The 26,093-nt window shown below is 37.4% G+C and overlaps 1 protein-coding gene across 16 annotated transcripts in view; it reads left to right on the plus strand.

The window, feature by feature from the left end:
- Nucleotides 1–26,093, plus strand: part of LOC111511999 (uncharacterized) — an 82,763-nt gene that overhangs the window by 29,080 nt on the left and 27,590 nt on the right. For 10 of the 16 annotated variants that reach the window (XM_074172362.1, XM_074172361.1, XM_074172357.1 and 7 more), the window contains one exon: nt 22,936–23,078. Coding sequence is in view for 12 of the 16 variants with exons in the window: in XM_074172361.1 (XP_074028462.1) it covers nt 22,936–23,078 (143 nt within the window). In the remaining 4 variants the exon portion in view is untranslated. Of the gene's footprint in view, nt 1–7,544; nt 7,769–7,875; nt 7,994–16,118; nt 16,182–17,596; nt 17,747–19,351; nt 19,601–22,935; nt 23,079–26,093 lie in introns of those variants that run through there. The other 6 variants (XM_074172355.1, XM_074172358.1, XM_074172354.1 and 3 more) reach the window with 6 other exon arrangements.

Raw genomic sequence — 26,093 nt, forward strand, 5'->3', positions numbered from 1 at the left:
GATAAACCACGGCGGCGCTTAGGATTGTACAGCCAAACTAGGTCGCCGATTTCGAATCATCCAGCATTCGCCTTGATGTCATAGGCCTCCTTCATCCTATCGCTGGCACTCCGGATGTTCAGACGGACTCGTTCATGAATGTTGTCCATTCTCTACCGAAGCTTGCTGACATAGTCTTCCCCCGCAGTGTCTTGTTTTGGAGGCATCCCAAATTTTAGGTCGCAAGGAAGCCGCAGCTCTCGTCCCATTATAATACGGTCAGGGGTTTGGCCGGTTGACTCGTGCACTGCCGAACGATAAGCCAGCAGGAACAGGTGGAGGTATTGGTCCCAGTCTCTTTGATGGTCAGAGACTACCTTGGACAAGTGGCGGTTTATAGTCTATTCATTCGTTCCATCATTCCATCGGACTGTGGATGTAAGGCTGTGGTTTGGTCTTTTGAATGTCCAACAGTTTACATATTTCTTGGAACAGGTTGGACTCAAAATTTCTGCCCTGGTCCGAATGCAGCTCCAATGGGACACCGAATCGACATATCCATTCCTTTACCAGGACGTCAGCGACGGTAAAGGCTTTCTGGTTGGGCAGGGCATAGGCTTCTGCCCAGTAGCTGAAGTAGCCCATGGTGGGACTCTGGAAACGGGCCGGCGATATCGATGGCGATTCTCCCGAAAGGACTACCCACGTTATACTGGCGCATTGGAGCTTTCGGTCGTATCCTAGGTCCGTTACTGGCAGCGCATACAGCACACTTTCTGCACCAGTCCTTGACGTCGGCTTGACAATTAACCCAGTAAAACCGTTGTCTTACTTTCTGGAGGGTCTTCGTTACTCCCAGATGTCCTCCAGTGACTCCATCATGGATTTCTTTGAGCACCTTCCGTCGTCTGCTCCTGGGTACCACTGTCTGGTGCCTTTCTTCTGCACCGTCTCAAGACTCCAACACCCGCTTCAGAACCCCGTTTTCCAAAGTAAGGGAGTTCCATTGTGCCCAGTAGGACTTGACCACTGGCGAGTAACCTGCTACCTCCTGCCACGATGGTCTTCGATTACTTTTCTTCCATCCGATGACTAAACCAAGATCTGGGTCTTTCTCTTGGTCTTCCTTGATCTTATCATCCTCCCAGTTGTCGTCTACAGCTGTAGTTCTACAAATAGCTGCTTCCTTCTCTTCTGCTCGTCGACAATGTGAGCAGTCATCGGGGCAAGGTCTCCGTGATAGGGCATCTGCGTTTTTATGGCTAGTCCCAGCTCGATGTTCTATTTCGAAGTCAAATTCTTGTTATCTCTCAATCCAGCGCGCTACTTGGCCCTCAGGATTTTTGAACTGCAGAAGCCATTTGAGAGCTGCATGGTTCGTTCTCAACAGAAATCGTCTTCCATACACGTATTTGTAGAAATGCTCTACACCTTTGACTACGGCCAACAGCTCTCGCCTGGTGACACAGTAATTACGCTCTGGTTTACTGAGCGTTTTGCTGAAGTAGCCAATAACTTTCTCCTGTCCATCCTGGATTTGAGAAAGGACTGCTCCAAGTCCCACGTTGCTGGCGTCCGTATCCAAAATGAACTTTCCGTCAGGTAAGGGATAGCTCAAAACGGGAGCGTTGATCAAAGCTCTTTTCAGCTTCTTGAATAAGTCTTGGCATTCCTCAGACCACTGGAACTGGATCTGCCCTTCTGTGAGGCGAGTCAATGGTTTGGCGATGTTGGCAAACCCCAGCACATATCGGTGGTAGTAGGTGCATAAACCAAGGAAGCTCCGAAGCTGATGTATGTCTTTTGGAATGGGCCAGTCCTTAACTGCTTTGATCTTTTGTTCGTCTACCGCCACTTCTTCCCCAGAGACAACGTGGCCAAGGTAACGGACTTCTTTCTGGAACAGGTGGCATTTCTTGGGACTCAGTTTTAATCCAGAACTCCTCAGACGCATGAACACCTCCTCCAGGTTTTTCAAATGATCGTCGAACGATTTTCCGACCACTATTATATCGTCGAGATACACTAGACACGTCTTCCATGAGAGCCCTTTAGAGAACCGTCTCCATCAATCTCTCGAAGGTCGCTGGAGCATTACAAAGCCCGAATGGCATAACCGTGAACTGCCACAATCCTGAGCCGATGGTGAAAGCTGTCTTTTCTCGATCTTCTGGGGCCAATTCAACTTGCCAATATCCACTCTTCAAATCCAAGGTCGAGAAAATTGTGGAGCCGGCTAGCGTGTCTAGAGTGTCGTCGATTCTAGGAAGAGGGTAACTGTCTTTCTTTGTCACGTGATTTGGTTGGCGATAATCCACGCAGAACCTTGTCGAGCCGTCCTTCTTCTTCACTAACACGACTGGGGAAGACCAGGGGCTGTCAGAAGGTTCGATGACTTCTTCTTTTTCCATATCGCTGACTATCTTGTCTGCCTCTTCTTTCTTCGCAAGGGAGAGTCTTCTAGCTGATTGCCGGATTGGTCGGGCATTCCCAGTGTCGATTCTATGCTGAACCACATTCGTTCTTCCGCCATTTCCTTCTCCAATGTCGAAGATTTCCTGGTACTTCTTGAATAACTCCCTCAGTTTTGATCGGTGAGTTGGTGGTATGTCCTTGGAGGAAATGTCATTCAGCTTCTCCAACTCTTTAGGCAAGTTGTTGCCTTGGCTAACAGAACTGCGTACACTCCGTATCACAGAGGAAATGGACGAACAGTGCCCCAGCATGGTTCCTTTCTTCAAGGTCACGGGAAAGTAGTTGACATTCATGACCCTGACTGGCACAACTTTATCAACACGCAACAGGGTCTTCCCCAGTGCGATTCCTCGTCCAATTTTCTCATCGTGTAGCTTGGGCTCGAACATTACCACCTTGCCGCTGCTCGCACTTCTGTCCAAGCGAGCCTCCAGGATGGTTTCAGCCCTTTCCGGTACGCACACGTCTCCAGCCAACAGGACCCTGATCGTCTCTTCGTTTCTTCCATGAAGCACCAACTCTTCTCCGCCGACACGTAGGACGCCGTCATGGAAATTCAGCTCGAACCCTCTGGAATTCATTATGTCCATTCCAATGATTGCGTCGTCCTCGATGTCCGCCACCAATCCACGATGTTTCAATTTAGTGCTGCCAACACCAATTCAATTGGTAGTTCTCCAATTACAGTGGCTGGCTCCCCTGTTGCGGTGCGTAGCTTCCAGCTGACGGTTCAATTTTTGCCGGTGTTTTGGCAAAGTTTGCCCGAGAATGGTTCTCGTCGCACCTGTATCTAGCAGCATGGTGCAAGGCTCGTTGTTGATGAGGCCGTCTACGAAAACACCTTTGTCTTGTCGTTGGAAAACGGCAACATATGCGTTTTTTACGGGGGCTTGCTGGGTACAGGTCGACGATTGCCCCTTCTAATCGACCCCCTCTAGTTTTCCTGATTTGGTGTCGATTCTTTGAAAGCTGGACATTTGCTACGTACATGTCCAATTTTCCCACAGTTCCAGCATCTTATATTTTTCCTCTCAGGCAAAACTTCTTTCATTACTTTTCTGATGGTGGCCTCAATATCTGCAGGCACTTGCCAGTGCATCCACGAGATGTTTGGGATGAGCTAGCGTCAAGGCCTGTCTCGTTTCTTGGTCGCGAAGTCCATCCAAGAATGCTTGAACTGCTAACCGCTCCATTACATTTTCGGGTGTAGCAGGATATGCCAGACGGACCAATCGAGCTATGTCGGCTTCAAACTCCTGTAGGGATTCTCCTGATTTCTGGCATCGGTTCTTGAGCTGTGAATGGTAAACGTGCTCTAGGTGGGCCTGTCCATACCGCAGTTCAAGATGCTTCACAAGTTGGTCATAGTCTTCCTGTTCCTGGGCCGTGAGGGTTTGCAGGATATTCGTTGCTTCTCCACGCAACGCCAATGTTAATGCTACCGCCTTTTCTCCTGCATTCCATCCATTCGCTCTGGCCGCAGCTTCGAATTGTCAGCGGTAATTTGCCCAAGGAGTTTTTCCGTCGAACTGGGGCGGCTTCATGGAGAGCTTTCCTGGTTCAGAACTGAGTTTGACATCTTTCAGTTCCGGAATTGAGTTTTCAGTAACCGTTTCTGTGGAGTGGGCAGAATTAACAATGTTGTTTTGCAACCTGCTAATTGCTTTCTTTATCTCGCTGATTTCTGCCTGAACTCCGCCTTTGATTTCTTCTACTTCTGTGTTCATTTCCTTCCTGATTTTATCTATCTCTGTCTCAATGGTTCCTATTCTTTCTTCGAGTAGGCTCGCCACACTACAAAGCTCTTTCTTCAAGCCTTCTGCATTCTCAAGAAGTTCTTCCTTCAAGCTATTCGAATTCTCTAGAAATTTATCTTCCAAACTTTTAGAATTTTCCAGAAGCTTCTCCTCCAGGCACTTCGAATTTTGTTGAAATTCATCTTTTAAACACATCGAATTTTCCAGAAGCTTCTCCTCCAGGCACTTCGAATTTTCCAGAAGCTTCTCCTCCAGACTTACCGAATTTTGTTGAAGTCCATCGAGTTTGCTCATTATTGAACTCCAATCACCCCCAGAAACTTCGAATAAATATGTTTCGGGATCTTCTCCTGATTCAATCAAGTTGTCCCATAGTCTCTTCTGGAGTACTGATTTTTTTCCGGAAGAATCTAGTTCCCTCTCCTCCAATTCTTGCTTCAATTCGGCGACTTTCAAGTCCACTAGGCGCACTTTTCTTGAACACATTTTCTCTCTTACTGTCTATTTTACTCAAAACTGAATATGTCCACTTATTTAATGGAATCCGAAACACTTATTTATTTTCACTAGTCTATTTTTCGCGAGAAAGATCTATCAGTTTATATTTCCGTCGTCCGGTACTGTCCGCTTCGCGAAACACAATGAATCACCAGTCTCTCTGCGCGAAAGTGCGAAAGTTTTATAGTCAATATCACTGTGATACAAAAATTGTCCACCAAGCGCTCCCAAATTTATTTTGAAAATCCACTTCTGATCACCAATTGTAACGAATTAAAGAATTAACTGTCTTGAACAAATGTATTTTAACAATACTTCACTATCACAACTAATTTATTTACACCACTCAGTAACTAACGCTTAATTTATCTTCACCGTTTGTTAACCTCTCGATTCGCTTTCTTGGTACAGACTACTCTTCGGGACGAAGAGCGACGTTTTTATATCGTCAACGAACGTTCCGGATCCCTCTGCGGATTTCGGGACCCATCCGGAGTTTTCGCGGTTTTTCGCGATGCGTCATGCGTTTGCTGACTGGGACATCGGTCAGGACCGGCTTCAGATTCATTACAGTATGTTAATAATCATCGGTATTTTCTCTTGACATCACAGCGGCGAGTGAAACATGTGTCGAATGGAAACATTTCAGAGTTTTGGAGTTGAGGAAATTGAAAACATCGAGTTCTAACTCGAGTTATGTTCAAGTGTGAATGTCTTTGGAAATTTTCAAAAATATGACCGAAGTATTTTGATAAATAAGTGTGGATACATTGACTCCAATTCTATGTCATCTACAAAAATTAAAATGAATCATAAATTTCTGCGGTTGGAATGGAAAAATGAACTCTACATATAACTGTTGCCTGTGACTTCGATGGCGTAAACTTCAGTTTGTGGGTGTTCCCAGATTTGCTAACAGCATAAAGGACGTGTGTGTTTGTCTATATTTGATTTATAAGAAAATCGTTTCACAAACTATAAATATAGTCAGCCGCATTTTCAGCCAGTTCAACTGCAGCGTATTTTTTAATTGAAAGCCTTCATTTAACTTGTCTTGTATGTATGTGAACAAATCTTGCAAGTTCAATTTGACCCACTTTCCGGTATCCGATTGACCTGAAATTTTGCATGCTAGTACGGAACCGATGACAATGCATGTTAATCATATGGAGCCGATCCTGCTGCTGCCAGGATCGGCTCCGTACGAGAGATCTCCTCAGCGGTAAATAGCAAGGACACGAAATTTTGTATACGCATTTGTTTATGATACACAGTTGGTAGGCCCACCATGAAATAGATGCCACATCCACGGTAGGCTTCAATAAAAAAAATATATTTCTAGAAAAAAATTTAAATCAAGCTTTTACCTTAAAATACCTACTTACCGACTCTAAAAAGAAGACAATAAATGGTGTAGTAGATTGTAAGAACCCATATTTATTTGCATTGTAAAAAAATATTATTATCTACCACCCTCTAAGTTCCCAGAGTAAGAGGGTCCATCACGCAATGTGAGCAACAGGCACAAGAGGCATACCATGACTTGTGTAATTTGGTGAGATGGGCGTCATTAGCATTGGTCTGCAACCCGTCTAGGAGTAAGCTCTAAGCTGAAAAAAGTGGCGCATCTTTCACCAAATTACCACCCAAGTCAAGGTGAGGCCGTGCCGAGGACTGAGTGGCATCAGGGTGTAAAATGATGTCGTGAACGTACCACCTCAGGGCACCGGAGCGCACCCTGTTGTATATTAGCTCTTACCCTGCTAAACAAAGCTCTGGGTGGATTCTGTAAGGTATGCCTACTACTTCTACAGAATATAGAATATAGTTCTACTACTTCTATAGAATATAGTTTATCCTAATAATAGTTTTCTTCGTTCCTTAAGTTTTTCTGTTGAAGGACTCTCCGTTTTATAGATGGACTTTCGTATTGATCCATAACTATCGATTGAAACTAAAAAATATAAAATAAAATAATGATAAAAAAACTTTTTAAGCAAGCTTTTATTTAAGTGCCCTAAAAAGATCAGAATAAAATTTTAAATCACAATCACCACATTCATTTATGACTTTACAGAATTGAAATTATAATAAATGCTTGTCGCGATGCCTAGAAGAAATCTCTACATATAAAAGTGCCGTGAATGCTTAGAATGTGGAACTTTAACCTTCAATAACTTTTTTGCATACATAGAATTTATCGGGTTTGAAATTTATTGCAGTACCTGTAAAGTCATAAATGAATGTGGTTAATGTGATTTAAAATTTTATTTTGATCTTTTTAGGGCACTTAAATAAAAGCTTGTTTCAAAAGTTTTTCATCATCATTTTATATAAAGTTTTTTTCCAACAAATTTTTAACATAACCCTTTTATTCGTGAACTTTTTTGAATGAATTTTTCACAGGTTAGTGAAAACTGCACCCAAATCGGTTGACCCGTCTTCGCTTAGCCGCACAAACCCACAGACAAATAGATGAACAGACAGTCATCAATTACATCTTTATTATAGGTATTGATATGTGTCCACTTTTGCAACCAGTGCATCGTTCCATAATTATTGACAACGCCATGGTCATTTATCGTCTAAATCTGAAAACAATCCTCTCTGTATAACCATTACGTTTCATAATATATATAAATTATACTTCCGATAATGAATCAGAAAGGTGTTGTGACGTTTCAAATTGTTTTTAAAGTTTTCATAAATAGGTACCTATTGTTTGCATAGTAAGCGGATGCAATGTAATGTCCTTATCGCAATGCGATCTACGCGCAGACTCAAGAAAATTGATATTTTGGAGCATCATCCCTCCTTTCATACTCTACAATAACCCATCGCTACCAATTTATTCCATTTCTCCCAGTTTCATCCGTGATTTCTCACAACCGAAGGCTTCCTTACAGAGCCTTTATATTTTTTCGAGATGATCTCAGAATCCTTGATTGATGTTGTGAAGCGATGCAACAAACGAATAACCAATCATGAACCATGCACGAATTCTTTGTTTTAAATTTGGATGATTGTTTCATCTGACGATAAGCATCATTGTAGTCATGGTAAGTTGATATTATCTTGAATAATTCATATTTTCATAATAATAAGTGGTTGGTGGGAAAAACTTCTTTGATATTCATCCAAAACAATGAATATCTCTCAATTCCGGAAATAACAGCAGATACTGATGCGCTTGTATAGTTGAATATATATTGATATATAACTTGTGCTAAGGACCTAAATGTTCTTAAAATACCAAAATTGTGCATAGAAAACGTGGTTAAACGGTACGTATTTAAGATGTGCATGGATGCATTCAGTAGGTATTTTTTTCATCTGAATAGATAGAATTATCTCCTGCGTTCATAGAAATGTTACTTCCTATACAAATTGATTTTATACAAGTTGCTTTTGCGTTTGGAGTAGAAAATAATATTGGGTGTTTTCAAATGAATTGAGAAAAAAAATATTTCTGTTGAAATCAATTCACATAAAGGAACTAGTTATTTCAAATAAGTACTTTCAATTGACTTCAGTGGATTCTTTTATATAGAAGATATACTGACTGACTGTTTATCTATTGAACTGATTATCTATTCTCAGTTAGAATACATAAATCGCATCTAAGTAAATTAAAACAAAAATAACAGCATAACATTGATAACTCCTTCTTTTTTTTTAACATTTCCGCACAAATTGTGTCTTCACTCAGCGATAACACCTTTAGAATATTTTGAACTCTTAATATATGAATAAACTTGAAATGTTTAGGGCCAGCGAATCCTTTTGTCAACCCATCGGCTGGCATTTCTTCTGTCGGTATGTGTGTCCGCAAAGTATGGAATAAATTCGAAACACGTCGATTTTCAATTTTAATATTCTAAATTTAGCAATAAAATTTCATTACACAGGATGGTCCATATTAATGTGATGACGTCATCGATAATTTTTTTAAATGCAATATCCTGTATTGGTGTCAGTTTTAGATAATCCGTAACGAGCTGGTTCCGAAAAGGTATGATACTTGGGGTCTAACGGACAGAATTTGAAAGATGTGAGCTTAGAAAATAAATTTTATTGATATCTAGTAAAAGTAAAAATTCATTAATTATTTTATATATTTTTCCAATGATTAATTTAACAATGGGAAAGTAATCCAGTAATAAACACATGACTTCATTTTAAATGTTCGAACTGTAGTCTTTGCTGTATTTGACAGTAGCCTAGACGTTGAATAAATTCTTGTTGAACCTTGTTTATGGTATCTTGAGAAATATTATTTATTTCTGGTCGAATTATCTCTTTTGATTCTTGAATATTTGCTGGTTATGTTTTATAAACAACATTCGTCAGATGACCCCACATAAAATAATCCAACGGATGCAAGTCTGGCGACCTCGCTGGATATTCAATATGTCCACGTCTACCAATCCATCGGTTCGTAAACATTTGGTCGAGATACCTTCGAACATCTGCAGTATAATGTGGAGGCGCAGCATCCTGTTGAAACATTCATCAAAACTTCCAGGAATAATTCTACTGGGGAATAAATTAAGATATCCTATTAAAAACTGAAGGTATGTTGGCCCGTCTAAAGTACCGTCAAAAAAGTTAGGTCCGATGATCCTGTTTTTTACAATGCCAGCCCATACATTTACCTTTTGCGGGTATTGTGTACGATACTCACGCATTCAGTGGGGGTTTTCTTTGGCCCAGTACATACAATTCTGACGGTTGACCCCACCATTTAATGTAAAAGTGGCTTCATCAGAAAAAAATATATTTTTTACGAGGAGACGGTCTCGGTGACAGTTATCCATCATGGCTTCACAAAATTCAATTCTTTTATCTGGATCATACTCGTTTAATTCCTGTAGAAGTTCGATTTTAAAGGGATGATATTTTTCCAATTTCAAGTAGAACATCTAGTTTTGTATCATCATTTACAGAAGGACGATCTGATTTGCGCGCATTTTCACTGTACCAGTTTCTCAAAATTTCTTTTCAATCTTGCTTACTGCTGATTGCGTTATGCGTCTTTCTGGATATTTTTTATTAAATAAGTTACACACTTCCATCTGAGTTCGCGATCTGTCTCCATAGCCAATCATCTTAAGTATTTCAATTCTTTGCTTTACACTTAAATTCATTACTACTTCAAATTAATTCGAAGCAGTACTACAGAAAGTTAACGAATTAATACTGCAACTGCTGTCCCATCTAACAGTCACTGAATGTCAATCGAAATAATGACATTTCCCAATTACAAAAAAAACTAGCCGCCTAGTTTTTTTAAATTAATAAGAAATACTTGTTAACACGGTTACTGTTAACTACAGCAAAGACTACAGTTCGAACAGAAATAACGTCATGTATTGATTACTGGATTACTTTCCCATTGTTAAATTAATTATCAGAAAAAAATATAAAATAATTAATTAATTTCTACTTTTATTAGATATAAATAAAATTTATTTCCCAAGCGCACATCTTTCAAATTCTGTCTGTTAGACCCCAAGTATCATACCTTTTCGGAATCAGCTCGTTATGTATTATCTAAAACTGACAACAAATACAGGGTGTTGCATTCAAAAAATTACCGATGACGTCATCACAATAATATGGATCACCCTGTATAATGAAATTCTATCGTAAAATGTAGAACAATAAAATTAAAAATTGACGTGTTTCAGGTTTTTGTAAAACGGCCTTTTGTTTTGAGAATATTGAATTTATTCCATACTTTGCGGACACACTGTATATGTCAAAGTTACCGAACTGAGGCTTTTCTGTTATACTTGATTTTTGAAATGGTGATGATTTTACATTTTCGTTTCAATTCAATACCATGTCAATAGTGGATTTGTCCAAATTCCTTCATTTCGAACTTCTATTTGGAGATCATCTTTGATTTCCTCCATACAAAATCTATCATCACTTTTCGAAATGGAATCATCTACGAAGACGGCAATCAGTATGTCTTTTTTGTATGCTTCACGAGAACAAATACAAAGATCGGTTTTTCCAGGATTCATATTCCCAGCATTCGCAAGATTTGATCCAATTTTCTGTACAATTCTCAACCCCATCATAGACCGTATAACGATTTTTTTCGAACCTTGTTTCCATCTTGTATCTGGGACAAATATTTTCATGCTCGTAACTGAATGATTTCATTTTTGACAAAATGTTTTGAAAATATTCGTTCTAGCTACAACTTATTCAACTATTCAGCTAATTTCATGAATAATATTTCGACGAGTATCGATGGAGTATCAATGAATTCCCAAAGTTATCAATTTTTATCGGACGGCACTTTTCCGCTCTTTTTATAGCGTCCTGATAATGCTATTTTTTTATTTATTTGCGTTTTTAGACAATATGTAGTAGTTGGTATTCTTTTCTAGTTGTTTTCTTTTCTCTAGTTTTCACGATTCTCGTTCCTTCTCTTCCTGGATGATATTATCTCCAGATTCCCAGTATTCGAAAAATATAATCTGTATTCAAGTATTATGGACATGTGAAGAACTAATTACCAATTTCTACAGTGAAAAAATTGATAGAGGGTACTTCTATTTGGTAATTCAATTTTCAGAATTCTCAAATTTATTAATTTCCAAGCATTCCAAAAGATTAAGTTCCAAACGTCACTTTGAAAGTAAAACTCACTAAGTACAATAACTGACTTTTGAAATAATCGTCAATTCATAAAATAAATTTCACTTATCTATTTTAACGTGCGTCTGATATTCCTGATGTTTTTTAGATAATACTTCATTGTGCTACCCTTTCCAATTAGTTGAACCACCCACTAAATGACATTGTCTTTTGAGCAGAATTTTGAAAAAAATATAGGTACTCATTCATTTTCACTTCTGAAATGACTACTGAAACAATAGTAGTTAGTGAATAAAATATCATTTAAAAAAGCTTTTATTGCTTTTTTGGGATAAAATTCGAAACTATAATTGTAACTATTCATTATTCGTTATTTTCATCTTCTTCTTCATCAGGTTCCGGCAAATGGTCCACCCTACAGTTACCGGTAGATCCATACCAGTGGTGCACCTCTTCCGGTATTGAACCTTTGCGGCACGGCTTCAAAATGTCCCCTTTCTTCTATTTGCTTATTGGAAGCAGTGGTATAAACTGGCTTGAATTCAAAGACAGCAGAGATATCTTTTCGTAATCGGGTGTTACCGCGGATACCAATTTTTCGATATTCTGAGGAGTGGTCATACCGGTAGTATAAGATGTCGGGTGATTTTTTTTCAAATTTCATATTTTAATTCATGTATCTGGTACGGCACATTTGGTTCAGCATTTGTTCGTTTTTTTTGTGTGTAGGTATTTCTGCTTGAACGACTTCGCTTGAAAATGTCAATCCAGTCATTTATAATGAACACCGATTCACTTTTTAGCATTCTCTATGGCGGAGTGCATGGAGTCGCACTGCATGTGTGAGTGGCCGGATTCCAAGAACTTAAGTTCGTTCTGTTGATGTGACTATGGGATACTGCATACAGAAGAGCGGCAGCTACCTGCTGGTTACGGTTTTGTCCTCCACAAGTGTCAGAAAATAACGATTTATCTGTCACTCTGGACGGCAACTTCTGTATTAACATCAGTAGAATAGATCCTATTTCATTACTACCCCTTTTTCAATTAAGCTCATTTCAACAAAAGCAATAGGCATTCTTTCCAAGACCTTCAAAAATTGTTAGGTTGTATACGCAAATTTTTCGTGCATAGTAGAACTCCGATACTTCTGAATGGTGAGGGTGCAGCACACTCATTTTTCTTAGTGATATGCATAGAACATTCAGCTTCCAAATCATGTTTTCCTTTATTGTCAGCTAGTTTATATCTACTGCATGTCGCACACTGGTCCTTCTTGGGTTTGAAAAAAGATAGATTGTAATTTGTACAAAAAAAATACCGGTATATGAATTCACTTACAGGCCACTCTTTTCTGTTTCTACACATCGTGTTATACACATGTTTTACATGTGTACATACATATTTTTTACATCAACATATTGATGTATTTGGAGGCAGAGGATTCGGAGAACCCATAACTTGGTTTTTCGTCTGAAAACTCTTAAGTTTTGTATATTTTTCAAAATTTTTGGTAACCCATTAAGAAATGGTGGACATAAGTTGAAAAAAAATACAGATTTTAACAGATTGAAACAGATTTAATAACTGACAATGAATAAAAAGAAGCTTTTTTGTATTGTCGAAAAGACAAAACGTAAAATTAGTTCTACCTCTCATTTATTTACCATATTACTCACTATATACAAAAGTCAACTTACAGGTTGTAGTCCAACAAAGTCTTCATCACCATCACTATATTTTCTACCCGGTTCTGTATTATGTAAAGCTTCGTTTGTGATGAGGACATCCGTATCATGTATATACTTGTGGTTTTGGACGTGCTGTATAGAGCTTGCCTCAATAACTGCATTCTGTGAGTTACAACTAAGTTTTGAGAGTGAGTTGCCTTTTTAACTTAATTGACAATTATTATCATTTTCTCATTCACGCAAATATTGCATAAATATTATGAACATATTATTTCTCACTTATATGATTTTACTTTTAATAAAGAAGTTTAACTGAATAAGTAAGGTTATGAAATGTACTTACGTGTATTTTTTGTTCCACTTGTGCTCGTTCGCACATTTCTAGGGCATTTTAGATTATTAATTTGGTTCTTTTACTCATTTTACACAGTACTATGAATAAAATGTATTAATAAAAAACAGGTCTCCTTGTGAAATAACCCACTCAAATAAAATATCGTAACACGTGTTTTAAGAGTTGGAACTGAATGAGTACCTAACGCTTTTGTTCTGTGTGCTACGTTGCTCGGCCGCTAAGGTAGCTGGTATAGGTAAATCTAAATCTATTTTCAGTTTTGCTTCTCAGATATTTGTTCACAAATTTGCACTTGGTTAATTTTACTAACACAATTCTATGAAACTAAGTGGAATTAACACTTGATTATTTTGTCTTCTGGTGGATCATGCAATAAAAAGTGTACCTACTTGTTGAGAAAAGTAATTTTGCCTTAAAACGTCACTAAGTGAGTTTTACCTTCAAAGTGACGCAAAACTTTTCTTCTAAATGTTATACAACATATTCGTGCTTGTGAACTCATGGCTCTCTGCCAAAAGATTTTTTGCAAATGTGAAAATGGCCTTCACATTCAAGAAACTACTCTTTAGGAATCGGTTCCCTCCATTTATCCAATATGAAGTTTTAGGCAAGAACCACTAGTCAATTTATAAACTTCTAATATATCCGACTCTGAAGTTTTGTCTTTATTGTTTTTAATAAATTAGTTTGAATTATTATTTGTTCTGTGGGTGATATTATTGGTGAATTTACCAAAGTTTGTCAAGTATGTATGTTTCTTGAAGTAGGATAGACCTTGGAAAGAATGGAGTCGATAATATCTAACTCATAACCGTTGCTGACAAAAATTCGTTTGATAAAACTCAATTCTCTCTGAAAATTACTTTCTGACAGTGGAATATTGAATAGTCTGTGAAGCATACCTATGAAAGCTGTTACTTTATGTTGATAGGATTGTGTCAAGGAATCAAGTATGACAACTGTCCGAATAAGATGGTTTGTGGAAAATTGCAGCAATCATTTTCATTATAAGTTTTGGTGATACTGAGGTCTAGGAAATTCTTTGAATAATTTCAGCGGTGAATTCAACTGGCAAACGTGGTTTCTGTCTGGAAAATGCTCAACCAGCACAATTGTTTCGATACTGTGAAATGAATGTTGGATCTCAAACGATATTAATTTAGCATCATGAGGAACAGTTGAGTTTTCAATGTTACATACTAATTGATATGTATAATTTATACTAAATGGCGAAATGAAATTTCTATATGGATATCATTTAGTTTATAACATAACTGTTTCTTCACGCAAAATTGTTATCGTCCCAAATTCAGTTCCCAGTATTTTGCCAAAGGAAACCATTGAGCTGCTTGAGCGTCTCTTAGACAGAAAGCATGTTGATCCTGTAGTAAAACAGTACGGACTGGCATATGCCAAGACAGGGACAGGACACGCCCACCAAGAAACATTTTTGCCAAAGTTTGTAAATTTCTGAAAATCACTTCAAAATATTATAATTTCATACAATGGAAAGTGTTTGGTGTAGCGGATGACGTTCTCTGAAAGGGAATGAAAGTAATGATTCAAATGAAACCCTGATCCAAAAAAGTAGTCATCGATTGAGCTCTGAAGAGACTCTGTAATACTATCCGCATTGATGAATGAAATTATCAGTTCTGCGATGAATCAAGAGGGAATAATGTACGTTTCCAAAATTTTTGAGCAGAATCAACCAATATTTTACTATGCTTGTTAGTGAGCGTGACGTCACGCCGATTTGTTCTTGAAGAGCCATACATTTTTTTCACGGTTTTAAATATGTGTAGGATCAATTGTTTTCATTCCTCATTCAATTTTGATGCGTTCAAAAAGGAACGATTTTCGGTTAGCAAGTACCTTTGTTGAAGGGCCTTTTGTATTTCGTTAGAAATCCTCTCTTAAATGAGCCTTCCATCTCGTAACTGTTTCGTCATGTATAGATGCTTCCAATTCATTTTGACAGTTTGGTAATTGTCCTAACATAATTTCGCCCCATAAGTATATATTGAAATTATCCATTCTTTTTTTCTGAAGAATACTAATCTTCACTACTTGAACTTTCACTACTGAGTTTCCTTTTCAAATGTGCCATTTTTCATTTCAGTTTCATTACTTCATCCAGAAATCTTCCGTTTTCACTGATTACATTTTGTACGGATCCTGTAACACTGATCCCTATTCAAGGGCACACAATTGAAGACTGACTGAAGCTCTATGAACACTGCGAGAGGACGGTATAGAACGGAAACATGCCGGGACGTTTCTCTTTCTATCCCTTTCTTTCAAACAGCAGGTTTGGACAGAGAGTTGGCAAAAGCTAACTGCGAATAAATTTTTCAAAATAAATCCCAAATTGATCGAACAGTACTATACAAACTCAAGCAGGAGAGATCAAGTCACCATAACTCCTTTGAGGATCAGTTACACTAGAATTACACATGAGCATTTGTTCGAGAAGCAAACTCCCAAATCATTTGACCTTTGCAATACACTGCTGACAGTGGAACACATTGTATGTCTTTGCCTCTACTACTATGACGAAGGAGAGCTACTGATCATCAGTGAGAACATAAAACCCACTTTAAATAACAATGTTGAGAAAACTATACAATTCATTAAAAAAATCAATGTATTCAATCAAATATGTATTTATATATATTTATATCTATGACATTGTAATGTACCCCGCTAATAACTCTGTGGTTGATGAGGTTTTACTTTCAGATGATTTCCGTCAGTTGTTTCCATTGCGAGGTTGTACGTAATGTAAATTAATGAAAAAGAAATGGTGATGTAAGTTCATTGATATTGATAAAACAATTCTCAAAACATTTTAATTTCTTGATGCGTTTCGCTAACACCGTAGATTCTTTAATTATTATCGTGGATAGAATTATGCATTTCTATCAGGTAACGGGTCAGTACATTCATTTATTCATTACTGACGAGGTTCGGCTATCAAATAACGAGACTGCTCGCCTAAAGGACGCCCTAGAGGGCGGGGTGGAGAAAAAACGAGTAGTGCGTTGAGTATCTGGAAATATTCTCTATTCACGGACCAAAACACGTTCTCGACAATATTTTAGCATTTGTGCAGCAGCGGTTTGAAACGAACGTGTTTTTTTCTCGTGCCGAAAACCATGTGTGACGAAAAACAGAAGTAATGTATCAATCTCAAATTTCTCATTAAATTGAAAAAAATGCCGACAGAGTGCTATAAATTGTAGTAAGAGGCCTATGGGGACAATTATCTACCTCGTGCGCGTGTTTTTGTGTGGTGTAAGCGCTTAAGTTACTGCCGAGAGAGCTAGGATGACCAATTCAGAATTCAAGGAAATTTTGATTGTTTTTTTTTCGACATTAACGGTATCGTGATGACTGAATGGGTTCCAGAGGTCAGAATGTCAACCGTACTTACTATTTGTCAGTTTTGGCAACACCGTGAGAACGGGTTCGTTAGAAATGGCCCGAGTTGTGGAAGGACAACTCGTGGATTTTGCACCAGAACAACGCACCTGCCCATAACACGCCAACTGTAAAGCGGTTTTTGGTCGATAAACGCACTCCAGTGCTCGAACTCGCGCCGTACTCACCAGATTTGGCACCGTGCGACTTTTTTTTTCTTTCTGAAGATAAAATCTGCTTTGAAAGTCACCCGATTTGAGTCGATGGAAGCGGTAAAGCAAAAAATGGCAGAGCTTCTAAAAGCCCTCACCAAAGAAGACTTCCAGCACTGCGTCGATCAATGGAAAAAACGTATGGAAAGATGTGTGGCGAAAGGAGGGGAGTATATTGAAGGGGGGCAATCGAATGTAGAATAATTTTTAAAATAGAATCCTTTTTCGTAACACATTTTTTCATTTCTTGGGTATGTATATTTCAGTATTGTGTATGTACCGAACTTTTATTTCAAAAGCATTCTATTTTTCCGCAAGTGGAGTGCAACTCAATTGATTTTTTAGATAACAATCATCAGCACTAAAAACAAATAATCAGTTTTTGTCACATATTACGATGCGAGTGTGAGCATTCGCTCCATTGACTTTAATTTATAGAATAGGATATAAAGTCTTTCAGAACCATGTACCTATATGAAACTTTTTTATTATTCACTTTTCACGTACGCTTATGTACAGACCTTGATAGTGGCAATTATTCCCCTCTTGTGATGTTTTCTTGGTTTGCAATCGAAAAAAAAAAGAAAATAGATAAGGTGTCAGGCAGTAAAACTGAATTCCCTATCAATATAAATATCCTTGTTTGGAATAATTTCGAACAGTGGAATTCTCTGAATGAGTGTTGACATACTGCTTCGAATTGGGATTTTGAGTGTGGAAATCGTTTTGGGAAATCAACAGGTTAGTTTTCATAATGTTACCATCAGACTCCATTCAGACGTGTCGCTTGAAACAATCGACTACTACAAACATGATTTCAATTTAAGAGCCACCGGTAGACAGCTGTTTCAACCTGTTGGGCATCGTCAGTAATGGGTAGGCGATCCTCGATTGAAGACAAACTGTGACACCAATTTCATTTTAATTTCGAACAGGTTGGAGCCTGGCTCCCTTACCCTTAAGGCTGGCGTTTGTCAGAAGGACAAATGGGTCATAACTGATCATGGTATGGCGGCATGAATGTCCTTAGACATCAGTACCGCCATTCACGGTGAAACCCGTGCCTGACTGGGGTGTCAAGGATAAAGAGATTGTTCATCTTTTAACGGGGGACATGAGGGCTTCATTCGACAGAGTGTCTGGGCCTTCTATATCGGGAGGGGTCGTCTACAGCATAACCTATAGCTTTACTTACTAACACAAAGTGTGAATAACCAAGAAAAGTACTTGATAAAGATAACTGCGTGAACGCAAGCAATTTATAAGTGGAACCACCTATTGGTGTAACACCCATGTAAACTTGCCAAAATTTTAAGTCAGTGTTGGTGGTTTGACCAATCAACAGACAACTGTGGTAGCAGAAATTTGGGAAGCTATCCTGTAATGCCATCGGAAAATGAATCAACATGTTTCTAGAAATTATATGAAATGGAGAATCCGAGCAACTTGATTTGGGTGTTACACCAATAGATTATTCCACTTATGTCTCGCTTGCGTTTACGCAAGTATCTTCATCAAGTACTTTTCTTGGTTATTCATATTTTGTCTTCAATCGAGGACCACCTGCCCGGTACTGACGATGCCCAACAGGGTATAACAGTGTCTACCGGTGGCTCTTAAATTGAAATCAATATGCGAATGATCAGAATAGTACTTATATATTCAACTTTTGATTTTCAATTATTTTCTAGCAGCTTGAACTGCAGTTTGAATTCGATTTTGTATACTACACTGGGCGACCTCTCAAATGGTGGCATACTAAATCTCATAAAAAAATATTCAATAATTATAATTCTGTAGTCGAATCAAAGAATTTTTTATTATGATTCAATTCAAGTACCTGATGGACTGAAAAGTAAAATCAACATCGATTAATCGTTGATAACTATGTGGAAAATTGTATTTTTTTTTTCTGGTTGATTCGGCCGTTACTTGATGAAGATCTTTAGTAATTTCATAAACTACTCCTCATGATTTGATCTCCACAAACTTTGTTTGAGAAAAAGTGATTTCAAATCACTGTTGAAGAAGCTACTGTGTTAGCGAAACATGTCGTGATACACCAATTTTTCAAATAAAGTTTATGGATATCAAATCGTGAGATGTAGTTTATGAAAAAAGAAAATTGAATAAACGAATGAACATATTCATTCTGGTCAATTAATCATTGGACGAATCAAACATTTGGAAAAGTTAAGAAATAATTGTAGTCAGAAAGAGGAATGAACATTCATCAATTTTTTGTTGTTTCAATCAATCCGCCATTCATCGCAATGCACTTGTCATACCTTCTTCTGATATTCAATTTTACTTCTCCCAATTGATCTGTTGTAATTTCTGAACAAGCTGCAGATATTCTGATGTGCATATCTTCTACGGACTGCGGTCTGCACTTGTAAACTTTTTGCTTCATAGTAACAAGAAGAAAAATCTAGCGGTGTCAGGTTCGGTGATCTTGGCGGCCACTCGATGTAAGGACTATTTCGACCTATCCATCGATTTCCATAATTATTATTAGCCATTATCGTACAATAACTACATCATGTACAGCAGACCCATCTAATTGAAACTTCAAATTCTGGCGATCCTGCAGTGGTAAGTTATGTATTGTGTCCTAAAACTCATTTCCTAAAAAGTCTAAGAATATAATTCCATTCAGATTACTTTTTAAAAAGAATTCCACGTCACACATTTATTTTATGGGAATATTGCCTTTCTGCGTTTATAACCCCATTAGGACGCAGACCATCACCTTCAATTTTGGGGGGAGGCTACCCCATTTGAAGTGAACGTAACTTCATCACTAAACAAAATTATTTTGAAGAAGTTTAAACAATAATTCAAATATTCTTCTTGAGCCCATAAACAGAATTCTAACCTCATTTCATCATCTCCCGGTTCCAGAGTGTGTAAAATTTCTGGCTTGAATGGTTTGATTCAATTTTTTACAAGACATCCCCTGATATCTGCTCTAGGGATATTTGAGTTCAAACTAGCCGTTCGCCAAATTGAATGAGAATTATTACAAAAATATTGCCATTTTCGCATACCATTTCTATTCTCACAATGTGGATTGTTTCTGTTTTTGAGCATATGCTTCGATACACCACATGTTTCGTTAAAAATAAAATTAATATATGGTTCACCGCACTACTGCTCACTGGAAGTTCATCAGGATGTCTGATATGAAATTCTCTGACAGCTTCTCTTGCCGAAAGAGCATTATCTCCGATAAGGCGTACAAGTTCAATTTTATCTCGCACACTTCCATAATATATCTACTTTCATCAAGTATCGGCCGATTCCATCACATAACCCGACTATTACTCTTCTTTCTTCCTCTGATGCCCCTGCTAATTGGCTAAGCTTTCAAAAAACACCCGTTAAATTCAGTGTCACTAATTTTCGTGTTCAAAGGCCATGGATTTTTTGTATTTCTTCCTGAAGTTTCACTGGCGCGAGTGGCTAGCTCCTTCAGAGGTTTATGCATCCTGGATTAATATCCGATGACTTGATGTTACGGTTTCGTAACGCGTATTCATGCTGTGTCAGGTAATTTATAGTGCTAATGCCTGTATCTGGATTAGGTAATACGTTGGTAACATTCATAGACTGTTTTCTTCCTGCCGTCATGTTATTTTCTATCTTCGAACTTTTAACAATGGGATTCCATATTCGGTGCTAAACTAAACCACAAAGTTTATCAAAAACCCACGCACACGGATAGATACCTGCACGCACAATCAAACCATTATCCTAGCCAAAAGAGAGGTGTCATCTCTACTCCAATGAAACGGGCTCGAAGAATATGTGAACCAAAGCATCTAGACGAAGAACTGTACACCTTCGAGTGGCCTTGAGATCCAATGGATACAGCATACTCGTGATCAACAAAGCCATGAAACTAAAGATTCATACGGTTCAAAACGGAGAGAAGGATCCGATGGATGCACGCGCGTATCTAAAATATATCCCTAGGGTCACAGACAGAATTGGAAACCTGTTAGGGAAACACGACATCAAAACAGTTTTCAGCTCAACCAGGAAGATACAACAAAGCCTCAGCTCGGCAAAAGACAAAAGGGACTCACCATCAGCAGCAGGGGTCTATCGCATACCGCACACTTGTGGGAATGTATATATCGCAACCACCAAAAGATCCATGGAAACAAAGCTGAAGGAGCATGAAAGAAACTGCAGTCTGAATTCTGTTCGAAAACACAGAACTCATTACCCCTAATCAGGGATAGGGATCAGGGATAGTCGGCTGGTACGGGAAGCAATAGAGATCCACAAACACAAGGATAATTTCAACAGAAAAGAAGAAGCGGTGAACCTCAATCGGATATGGATCCTATAAGAAGTTCAAGGATAGCAAACAGTATGACAGCAGATGGAAAAGAGTCAGTGAATGTTACCGACCCATCACCTAATCCAGGTATCAGCAGTCCTAACTATCTAACACAGCATAAATACGCGTTTCGAAACCGTAATATTCATCGGATATTAATTCAGGATGTATAAACCTCTGAAGAAGCTAGTCACTCACGCCATCTAAACATCAGGAAGAAATTTCAATAAGCTATGGCCTTCGAATCCCAAAAACCATTTTAACCTCAACCATTTTATCACCCATATCATTGTTATTGATTCAGTAAGAGCATAGTTCCCACTGGAAAATAGTAACTTCAATTCAAGTGAATGTAATACATCTGAAATATCCATTCGTAGACATTTCTTTACCTCCGGCCTCACTACTATGTGAATGGGAGATTTATAGTAGGTATATTTCCATGTTCTATATCTGATACTGAGAAAATTCGGAAGATTGTCTAATTAAAGAATATTATTTGTTAACATGAGTATTCAACACAGCATACTCTTCTATTACGAAAGACATATTTTCATATTTCGTATTGTCATGCATTGTATATTCTAATTCCAAATTTAGTTCTATTTCCACAAGTTATTTGCAGATATTTGACCTAAGGAGTTGCCGCCAACAAAAACAAAGCAAAATCGTCATAATGAACTGTGTCGATTTTCAATGAATGAGACATTTTTTCAGTTCATGTCTCTCCCTTCGAGTAAGAATGAGACTCTTACCAGAATATGTTCATTAAAGGTCGAGTGAGACATCTTCTGAAAGCTCTTTTCTGAAATTTTTATTCCGCCTGATAGTTTTGTAACAAAATGAAACGCAAATCTTCTGAAGATTTTGCTGTTTGGATATTCTCAGAAACGGAAAATATGTTAAAAGTGAAATGTATAGAACACAACCAGCGTCTTTAGGAGATTTACTTCGGAGGAGTATCGACGAGTACCATCAAAATGCTTTACAAAGGAAATTTCAAAAAAAATACTCATCTTTGTAAGGACACGAGTGGTCATCAGTTTGAACATTCCACTGATTGAATAGAAAAGAAACAGCTAAACAAATTTATATTCAAAAATATATTTTTCACAGATCTACAAAAAAAAATTAAAAGAGCTTCAACACGATATCTTATTGGCCCCCCCCAACACTTTTGAGAAAATTCATTGTGGTGTCTTCCCTCAAAGGAAAGCAAACGGCGGAGTCGCAAATGGCGGTGTTACGAATACAGAGTAAAGATGCTTTAATTTAATCACAAATCGTGTGTTTCTTTCAAATAGTGAAGATAATTTTCCGTGCAAATGTAATTTGAAAAAACTCCGTTAGCGATGAATTTTATTCTATATTAAGACTGGGTGGTATGAAATTCAAAAAACTAGCATTAGTTTCTTGAACTATGAGTTCAAGACATCCATGTTGTGATGTTTTTATTTGACGAATAATATTTCTGAAATATTACATTTTTAAATGTGTTTATTAAATAATTTTTGTAAAAATATATTTTATGGATGCATTAATTGGTTACTACTACATGATATGTTTTGATTTTTTGCAGATTTGAAACAATGCAGGAGCACTTACCTATTTTCCATAGAAAAAAATTCTTAGCAATATTTGGAGTCATTTGTCTGTTACTGACACTTTTCTACTATGACAACTCACTTTTGGGGTCTACGGAGCAAATAACTTTCTTTAAAGGTTAGTATTATTATAGCCTGCTGGTCATCAGAGGCACCGGATTGAATAGTACTTATTTATCTCTAAATTTTACTCAACAGTAGTTTTTCATACAGAGTTCATTGAACTCCTATACTCACCTATACCTATAATCAATAATATCCTAGATAAAGAATATATTTTATTGCCATTTTTTGATCTAATTTATGAATGTACTCACCTTAGAATAAAGTAAACCGTCAAAACTAATATACGAATCTCTTGAATGTTGTGTTTTTCAAAGGAAATCAATATATACCACCCTTTTCACAAGAATTATTCTGGAGTTTTTTCCCAACATCAAACCGTTATTTTAACACCTCGACACGTGTTTCGATCACCAAGTGATCATCTTCAAGAGAAATATCAAACTTGTTTGATCTTCTTGAAGATGAACATTTGGTGATCGAACAAGTTTGATCAAACAAGTTTGAATTTCCTCTTGAAGATGATCACTTGGTGATCGAAACACGTGTCAAGGTGTTAAAATAACGGTTTGGTGTTGGGAAAAATATTCAGTAATATTCATTACTATATCGCACCAAAGGTTCCAAACAGTGCATCACAAGTAAGAATTATTCTGTTCAGTAAAAAAAAATATATTTCCCATTGATTATAATCACACGGACACAATATTTTGAGAAACGCAAAGTTTTCAGGAAAAAACTTTTTGGCTATCACAATACAAAAAAAGTGTAAAATTTTCGAAGAATGGAAGAAAATAGTCAATTTTTTTTCGTAATAGTTTATGCGACTTCAATGAGCAACGAACCAATTTATTTCATAACATTTAACTCAATATGTTGGTAAATATAAAATGTTCAGTGATAACTGGAAAAATTAAATTCATCTAGAAAGTGGTTGGTGAAAGTTCTTATCAGTTGTAGACAAAAGTTAACAATTTCAAAACGTAATTGCCAAGTCCCCTGTTCGCAACATCATATTGCCTCCATTAAGTTGTGTTTGTTGGTATTAGATGACTGAAACATATGTGAAGAAATGGATAATTGAGTTTTTCGATAAATTGAGTTATAAAGAAATGACAGCCACAAGAGAAGCCTTTAAATGGGGGTTGAAAGTTTTGTTGGGTTTGAAGATGAAAAGTATTCGAAGATTCACTTCCTTTTTCAAATTGTCACTTGCTCAAGACAAGTTCAGTAAACATGCATGGACTGGCGACCGAAGTATAATACTGAAAACAAATGGCTCAAATAGACGTTGTTTCGTTGAGTATGTCCACGTTCAGAAAACGATATCTTCGGAACTCATCTCGTGCACGGAATATCATCTCAGTCTTAGAATTCATCTACGGACGGAATCATTCTGAATGATTATTCATCTTCATTCATTTCTGACCACTCGTCTTCAGATAATGCTTAATCAGAGAAATCATTCATAAACTATGAACAAATAAAAACTGTCCAGAAAAAATTATCCTACATGCTTACAGAGAAAAGAGAGTTTTACAACGAACTGGTCATGTGGCGACAAAAAAAAGCAGATACTATTGACGAATGAGGTTTTCCAAGTATCTGAAAGTGAAAAATATTTTCTTAGTCAAACTCTTATTTTTTCAGAATCTTGTAATTTCAAATGTTCATATATTCAATAAATACACTTGGGAGATTTTTATAGACCTTGTTGGTTATTGCGGACAGCACTACTACAGCTGGTAACTAACTACATCTTTCTAATTGATCAGGATGCTATTTAGATATAAACTGAATAAATCGTTTGTATATTAGGAAAACACAGTTTCAACACAGTTTTCTTTGATTTTCACAAAATCACTCCTTGGGAGTTATTTCTTTCTTCAAACTACTTGTGTGATTATTCATTGGACCATCAAAAATCCATCACTCGTCAACAACTTCCGAACTCAAAACCTTACTGCAAAAAACTAAATGGAGTTTGTTCATGGGTTGTATCGCCCAGAAGAAAAAGTGCAGGCATCGAAGTTGAATGAAGTCCTTACGAATTGAACATGAAAGAAATCATAGAGCAGGTAGCTGAGAGAAATGTTAGCGGAAACAATTCAACACTTTTCGATTCAGCAACTTCACTTCAGAAAAATATGCAAAACGCCTTACCTTCGAAACTGTGATATACTATTGAAATGTATTCAATCAATGATATACATATCATTCATTTTAGTCGATTGGAAACAATTTATGTAAATAAATGGTTTTAATTTGCAGTTTTCATAATTTCACCCAGTCATTTCTAATACATACTAGAAATGGCGACTAGGAGTGGTGTACACTTCATAAAAAGTTCATAAAAATTTTGGCTCGCAAAATTGCCAGATCCACAAACTAATCGAAATCCATCATATTATGGATAAGTACGGGAATTCAGTGCTCAAGATAGCGAGTAGGTAATTTATAAGTGCGACTTGACGATTATTTTCAAGTAAATGATATTGCTGAGGATGAAAAAAATGCCATTTTGTTGAATGCCTTGGATGAAGATGCATACAAGTTGATATATAATTTGTGTCTTCCAAGGTTACCAGAGAAAGAAAGTGATCAACAACTTACAGAACTGTTAAATCAGTGCTTCAAAGTGTCCGAGTTCCTGTTTGTGGCCAGATCGAAGTTTTTTGCAGCCTACAAGAATCAAGAAGAAAGTGCCAAAGTGGGCGGCAAGAGTTAGAAATTTAGCTCTCAACTGCGGTTTTGAAGAAACAGTAATTGATGTGATGTTACGTGATCGATTCATCGTTGGATTTGATAAAGGGTCAGTTCAATCTAGACTTTTCAGGTCTTCCAAGTTTGAAGATGTTTTAGAAACTAAATTGGCGGAAATGGCGTCGGAGGATAATTAATTATTCCAGCAGCAGAAAACCATTCATCAAATCGGAACCAGGAGTGCATCATATATCTTCAATCATATTTCATACTCCAGCTTCATCATTGCAAACATCACACTGTTCTAGACCTGAGGAAAAGTGCAAGTGCTGTGGTAAAAGTAATCATAATACGCAAAATGGCCGAT

Source organism: Leptinotarsa decemlineata, unplaced genomic scaffold, assembly GCF_025532065.1.
Source record: "Leptinotarsa decemlineata unplaced genomic scaffold, Ldec_3_MD MMD2_tig00000090_RagTag_RagTag, whole genome shotgun sequence".
Lineage (NCBI taxonomy): Eukaryota > Metazoa > Arthropoda > Insecta > Coleoptera > Chrysomelidae > Leptinotarsa > Leptinotarsa decemlineata.